Here is a 7,398-nt window from a genome sequence, read left to right as displayed (position 1 = left end):
ACGGCACACGAGTGAAAATCTGCTCTGCAGTGAGAGTTTTCTGCATAGGACCCTGCAAGAGCTTTGACAAATAAGAGTGGGACCACAATTAAACATCATTACAAACCAATTAGACTACCGTATCTCATTCAGGGTCATTACAAGTTGATGTGGGAGAAACAAACACATTCCCTTCGTGATTCATGGTGAGAGTAAGAGGGTTTTAATGTGGCAAGGGGTTGTTTCATAACGCGCATATTTGCTCTGTGCACATCTCTGTCAATCCCTGCCAGCCTATGAAGGCCCTTAGTTGCTATAGTGATTGCGTGTCCATGGCAACAGTGTGAAATCTGGGGAAATGTTATTGAGATGGCAGCAAAGTAACAGTCCGGGGGAAAAAGGTTGGGTCCTCAATTAATAAACCATTAAAGAAAAAAAAAGTATGCCTTTTAAGAAAATGATCAAAAGCAAAAAAAAACAATAAATAAATAAGTTGATGGAGAATTCTTGTTTCGTTCACCATTCATTCAGTAGGCACGCTCACAGAATCCAAAATACAAAACTGAACGGTATACAAATACTACAACGATTTACAAAAATAAATACTTTCAACACCACCATGGAATAATATCTGAGTCACGTGCAACCTCATCGACTTAAAATAACATTATAATTCCACCTGGCTACTGTATTGTACTGCACACAACCCATAATATAAATCCTCACATTTAAGCTTATCATTAAGATGCACAATAAGAAACTAAGTATTTTTGGGATGACTTTGCAGTTTTCAACAAACATGCATGCAAGTAAGACATTGTGCAAATTAAGAGTCTATGGTAATGTTGGACTCATTAAAAGTCATTAAAATGATCAAATGTTTAATAAAAGGTGATGAATTCACACTTTTGGATGAAACCGATTTATTTGTTCTCCCTTTGGACGAGATGGTGACCTTTTCTTTAAAGTACATTAGTGCTACAGGTAGCTTGTGTTGGTGCGTAAGCTTAAAAGTAAAAATATAAAAACACTCTATTCAATGAGTCTCCACTAAAACTATTCATCTGTTCAGACTCATGCACTTCCTGTAAGCACTTCTTAAGTGTTTTTGTTTTAATCATCTAAACCAGGGTTCTTCAATCCTGGTTGTGGGGACCCACTGCCCTGCATCTTTTACAAGATTCCTTGCTCCAACACACGTGATTCAGATGATCAGGCTTCTGCAGGGCTTGTTGATGAGCTTAACATTTGAATCAGCCGTGTTGGCGAAAGGAAACTTCCAAGACATGCAGGGTAGTGGGTCCCCAGGACCAGGATTGAAGAACCCTGATCTAAACCTCATATATCCACACACACACAGAGACACATCAGACCACATACACATACAGGCTTAAAAAAATAAAACTTTTCTTTAAGTAAAATAAAGTAAGTAAGAAACAATAAGCAGCATTTAAATGACATATTAAGAATTCACTGTTGGACAACAAGAACAAAAATAAAGCCCATTACTTGCCATGTAACACATTGCATTAGAACAGCAATAGCTGTGTAATCGTACTGAACTTATGCAATGGCTGTTGTAATATAGCATAGACTGTAAATTAAAGCGGTTTGCTGTTCACGGGGTTAACTCAAATAAAAACATTTTTAAAACCAAAAGCTGAAAACAGGCAACTTAAAAAAAAAACACCTGAACAAATCTCTGGAGTTTCAACAATCTCCAAGGATGATTTGTCCCCTTAGTGTTCACACTGTAAGTGCCAAGATTACTGGCTAAGGAGAAGAGCTTTAACACCAGGAACAGCTGGTCACTTCTAATGGCTCATTTTACAAAGCACCCTATGAAACAAAAAAACACACACAGGGAGCAGGCAAGAGGCTCAAATCAGTCCAAGAACGACTGTGAACGACTTCAGGCTGCGGGGTCGTCTGAAGCAGGCGCAAAGTCACTGTTGCGCATGGAATTGGACTGTGCGCGTCTGCGAGCCAGTCTGGAGTTGGAAGGTGGGGAAAGCCTCATGGAGCAGACGATAACCGCCACGTCCTCCTGCTGCTCGTCGTGCTGAGAGAGCTGACGGTTAAAGGCAATGGCTTCCGCTGCGAACTGAGTCAGGTCTTTGGTGCTACTGTTCCTAAAAGAACAGAAGAGGCAAAGGAGGATTTAAGAAAAAAACCATGAGTCACATCATGTAATTTATGATAGTATTAGTATATGCCATACCTTTGTAGAACATGAGGAGTTGGAAGACCTCTCTCTGGGGCATTCTGTTAAAAAAAAAAAGGAATAAAAGGAATAGTTTACCTCACCACACCTTAAAATAAAACTGAAATGACACTGAGGAAATTTTAAATTGTGTACATATGAAATGATACATACCCCCTGCACCCATGGGTGCTTTAGAACCTGAGCAGCACTGAGGCGAAGTGTGGCGTCCCGAACCAGCAGTTTGGATATGAGATCCTTGGCTCCTGCAGTGATGTGAGACCAGTCCTTGTCTGGAAACTCATACTTGCCCTGTTGGATGCTCTCAAACAGGTTTCTCTGGAGGACAAACAGTTAGACAATATTCTGTTTAGCTGTTCAGCAATCTGTGTTGCTGTTATTTTATTCATGGGGAAACAGAGTCGACTTTAAACACCTGGTTCAAATTTAGTTCAAAGTCAGTATTCACTGCAGATGTTTTTTTAGTGCTTTTCAATAGAAGAATCTAAAAATACTTAGGTATTGATTAATGTGTCCTTTACTTTTTTGGGTTAATTTTTGTTTTGATGATTTGGAGAAAAATGCACAGAAAAAGCATCTCGGTTTGTGGCCTTACAGTTCACACCCAGGATTATTCAGTTCAGAAATTGAAACAATATTTGCTATTGTACTGTTATTATTTAATTTGACTTTTACACCTTTATTTTTCATTCATTAAGGCAGGGTATGGTACAATGCTTATAAAAGTTTTTACAAAACACCAATGCTAACCCTAACCCTGTTGCACAACTAAAAACAACCTTGAAACACATCATAACTATGAGAACTGAACACTTCCGCCAGTATAAATCAAGACAGACAATGAGTGATTGCGTAGTCTGTTTACCTGACAGGTTCTGCAGGTTTCTCCCCGGTCCCAGCCGCAATCTGTGCCACAGTGACCTGTGAAGGGAGGACTGCCGCTCAGCAGGATGTAGAGGATGACGCCAAGGCTCCAAAGGTCACAACGCTTGTCATAGAAGGAGGCCTCATCAGTGAACACTTCCACTACTTCTGGAGCCATGTACTCAGCTGAGCCACACTGGGAGGGGAAAAAAGCACACAGGAGTAAGTAACTTTATTGTTTTGATATTGATATCCTTTTCATGTCTGTGATAAGAATTAAATTAAAAACTAGGCTGTTACCGGTGTGGTGAGTTCTGGTGTCGTTATGGGGGTACAGGCACTGCTGAGCTTCACTCCACTTCCCAAGTCAAAATCACAAATCTTTACTGGCGACACCTGGGTGGAAAGATGGAGGAAAAACATTATTATTAAGTTAATCTCTGGGCTTTTTTCTCTAAAGTCCATGTGAAAGTGTCTTGTCCTTTACCTGATCCTTGTATTCACAAAGGATGTTCTCCAGCTTAAGGTCTCGATGAGCAATGCCTGTAGACAAGCACACTGTCACCATGTTGTTCAACACCTTCCCTGTTTGCTAGGATAGCTGTTGGGATATTTACCCACCTTTAGTGTGCAAGAAGTCAAGTGCTTGGGCAATATCCCTGACCACTTTACTGGCCTCCAGCTCATCAAAGTACTTTCTGTTCTGGATGTGTGTCAAAATGGAGCCTGAGGGAAGAGGAAACACTTGAGGCAATCGCGTCATGTTGACGAATGAGTCATATGAAACAGGAATGTCAACGTGTACAAAGACACCATCATTTAAGAGTTAGTCATTTATGCTTACCTCCACGTAGCTTTTCAAAGACCAAATAAAAGCATGAGCTGTCTTCAAAGAACTGGATCAACTCCAAAATATTCCTGAATCAAGATATTTTCACATGATTAAAAAATTGTGTGATTCTTTTCATTTAAGAATCTCTATCTGAACTCTAAATACACTCACTTGTTCCCTTGACACTGGTAGAGAGTCTCCACTTCTCGAAAGACTCTGCTCCGGCTGTGTCCTGCACTTTTTTCAATGATCTTTGTAAAACAACAGAGATAGAAAATCATAACATGTTGATTTCACCCCGTTATACAAACACAGCTGCTTGTATTCTTTATTTTCTTACTCTTGTATTTTTATTTTAACTCTAAACAAACAAAGCACTGCAAATTTAATAAATTAAGTTGACTAAATATTTGAAATATCCTCACTAACCTTCACGGCAAACTCCTGTCCATTCTGCAAGCCGATACATCCTTGAACTTTGGCATACGCTCCCTGACCAAGCACTTCATCTGTCAGCTTGTAGAGGTCTGGAAAACAAAGAAGAAGATATAAATTCAACACCAGGAGTGGAATAGTGGGGGTTTTTCATACTGTATGTCTCACAATTATTTTCTTACCATCAAAAGAGCCTGTAAAGCTGTCTGTTGCCCTCGTTCTTTTCTTCTTCTTTCTTTTAGATGTGTCTGGGATGTTCACTGGTTGGCTTTTTTCCAAATCTGCAAAATTGAAAGCAAAATGGACAAAAGGTAAATGGACTGGATTTATATATTTTCAAACAACCACATGAAACCCTTTAGCACAGTTCACAGTCACCGATTCGCACTTGTATACTTTTACAAACAAAACAAAATCCAGACGAGCATCTCAGCTCCATAGATATAATCTGTATCCAAACCAACACTAACAACATTAATCACATGAAACATTTATTGTGAACAGTAATTACATCTGCTCATCTGCAGTTGTTTGGCTAGTTTCAGAAAGTACTACCAATGAGGAACAACAACGGTGAAAGGTCACAGTAGGTATTTTTCTTACAAGACCAAACACGTTTTAAAACGTCTCAATTTGTGGGGCTCAAAGGTGTCAGAGTAGTGTGGATGAGGCATATCAGAAGGATTTATGTAGTGAGGATGTAGCCTTGATCATGTGGACTTAAGAAGTTAATGATTGAATCACAGACTAATAAATGCAAAACTTTGCTGTGTAGTATGCAATTCTGAATAACACAGTGCTGTTGTACCTGATGTGGCCCCAGAAAGGTGTTGTCTCTCCTCAGAGGGGGTGTCATTCTCCTGAGTTTGTATACAGCTCTGCTCCATGTGGCCCAAAGCCAGGGAGTTACTCTGTAACAGAAGTAGTCGCATTGGAGCGTGAGAAAGAGGGTAAGCACAAAAGTAAAAATCAGGAAGTAGCATGGCAGGGAAAGGACAGGGAGGATAAAGTAGAACTAAGGTGTTCTGCCTGCAAGGTCAATACATGTAACTGATCAGCAAAAAATGTAACCACTATAGCAATTCAATCAAAGTGCTAAGCATTACTGATCACGTTCCACTTTGGCAGCCTGCCATAACAGTGGAGCGATAATAATAGAGGAAACATCAGGACAGGCCTTATCTAACCCTGGATATTACCAGAAACAGTCACACTACCAAACACAGTGCATGACTCATAAAGAGTGAGTGAAACTTCTGTTTCATTATACAGAACGTAGTGTGGAGCAGCATGTTTCAGGAATGACCAGTAATAACATTTCAGAGTAGATTGTACCTGGAGAGAGTGCTGGAAAGTTTGCAACTCGGTCATCATGCTGTCCCTCACCATATCTGCACCTGAGAAATAGCACGTAAGAAACATTCAGTCAGTGTGGAACAAACTGTATCAGCAGGAAAACTTGTTTTACAATTAAGGATGTTTATAATCAACATTCAAAGGCTATAATTTGTCATTCTATTTTTAGTTGTTCTTTGATCTGTGCAAGTACAAAAATACACAGACCTATTGATACACACTTATTTATAGAAATACCACAATGACAAATCAGAGCAAAGTCCAAGCCAGTCAGACAACTATTAAAACAGAACAGGTGTCCTCCTTCTAATCTATTAATTTCAGATTGTTTCCAGTTATTGGAGAGAGAAACCTCAAGTCCAGTCTGTTTTAAATGACCTCCCTCATGAGTAAAGAAAAATATGCTACGCTAAACAAAGCAACGGACTGCTATTGATGATACTGATATTCATGTCGGTGTTTCATTAAAAACCAATAACTACCACGTAGAAAACTAGAACAGACGATGTCGTTGTACACACTTATATGAGCAAAATGTATAAAATAAGGATGTTTACATGAAAAGCTAGAGTTTGAGTTGAACTGAAAAGCCGAACTGACGTTAGCTCCAGCTAGCTAACAACAACCTGTCGCTAGCATATACGCTGGACTAACGTTTATGTTCTATTGTAAATTCAGACACCGTTTGTATAGCGTCAAAAGATAACATGTAAATGCAGCAACAACAAAAACAGCAAAGTTGACTTCTTACCTTCCACACTCCACAGATTCCCTCTCGCTCTCTGTCAGAGCCTTTGCGAGCTGATGTAAGCATCCATTACTAGTTGAAATCCATCAGTTAGACAGCTGGTGACGCACGGAGCGGGAATACACACAAAACAGACGTTTGTCCCGCCCATTTCAGCATTCCCCCGTCTCCCATTGGCCAAGAATGACGCCGTAAGAAGCACGCCAAACAACGTGTTCACTCTCGGCCCCGCCCACTCCACGTAGGAAGAGGAGAAAGAGGGGGATTTTTTGTGTGTGTGTGAGCAGGAATCTGAATTTCAAATGAAAGGTTGGGCAGATCGTGACAACAGTTAACAAAGCATTTCACATACTCTGTACTTTTTTTTTACACATCACTTTTTGAATTACAGTTTAGATTTAAATATCACATTGTCTATATATATCTATATATAACTGCAATATTACACATGCACACACATAGTGCTTAACACATTTATTATAACACCTGTCATAAAACGAGAAATAATATAAATAAATAAATATTTTAGAACAATTTCAAAAATGTATTTGTTATTTATTTGGCAAATAACAAACTAAATTGACCTTTTTATACCCAAATTTGAGCCGACTCACTGTTGAATTCTGTTGAGGAATGCAAGTTGTGGCATGAACTTTACATTGGGTGGTGGTCTAATAAGTGTGTTATAGTTGTAGTTTCATTGTTAATGCTGTTTTTGAGTGTTAAATGCACATGAACGTCGTTTTTGTTCAGGAAGAGAGACCCTAAAGAAATCCTAATAGTAATTTTGTGTGATGCAATGCCTTTCAAAACAAAACAAATCCAACATATTGGTCATTTTAGACTGCATTTTATGACAAGTTTAAACTAGAAAACAAAAAAAAACTATATAAAAGAGACGAACGTTCATCAAAAACAATCAATCAATGCTGTATATCTGGACATATACAAGAGTCAAAC

The 7,398-nt window shown here is 39.0% G+C and overlaps 1 protein-coding gene across 1 annotated transcript; it reads right to left on the bottom strand.

The window, feature by feature from the left end:
* mknk1 (MAPK interacting serine/threonine kinase 1) lies at window positions 1–6,528 on the bottom strand. Its single transcript, XM_083887969.1, has 14 exons — window positions 6,442–6,528; window positions 5,670–5,731; window positions 5,143–5,245; window positions 4,517–4,615; window positions 4,329–4,426; window positions 4,071–4,150; window positions 3,912–3,985; window positions 3,689–3,793; window positions 3,555–3,610; window positions 3,368–3,463; window positions 3,069–3,263; window positions 2,357–2,521; window positions 2,201–2,244; window positions 1–2,111 (listed from the first exon to the last, which is right to left on the bottom strand). Exons 2-14 carry the CDS (start codon window positions 5,721–5,723, stop codon window positions 1,892–1,894), a joined length of 1,389 nt encoding a protein of 462 aa, XP_083744095.1. The 5' UTR covers window positions 5,724–5,731; window positions 6,442–6,528; the 3' UTR covers window positions 1–1,891.
* Window positions 6,529–7,398: the final 870 nt, after the last annotated feature.

This window comes from Microchirus variegatus (genome assembly GCF_963457635.1).
Source record: "Microchirus variegatus genome assembly, chromosome: 4".
Lineage (NCBI taxonomy): Eukaryota > Metazoa > Chordata > Actinopteri > Pleuronectiformes > Soleidae > Microchirus > Microchirus variegatus.
This window is presented reverse-complemented; position numbering and strand designations above follow the sequence as displayed.

Coding starts and splice junctions, on each gene's coding strand:
- mknk1 (XM_083887969.1), bottom strand. CDS start 5,723: ATGGTGAGGGACAGCATGATGACCGAGTTGCAAACTTTCCAGCACTCT. Junction 4,427..4,516: donor CTTTACAGGCTCTTTTGATG/GTAAGAAAATAA, acceptor TTTGTTTTCCAG/ACCTCTACAAGCTGACAGAT. Junction 3,794..3,911: donor CTTTGAAAAGCTACGTGGAG/GTAAGCATAAAT, acceptor CTCTTCCCTCAG/GCTCCATTTTGACACACATC.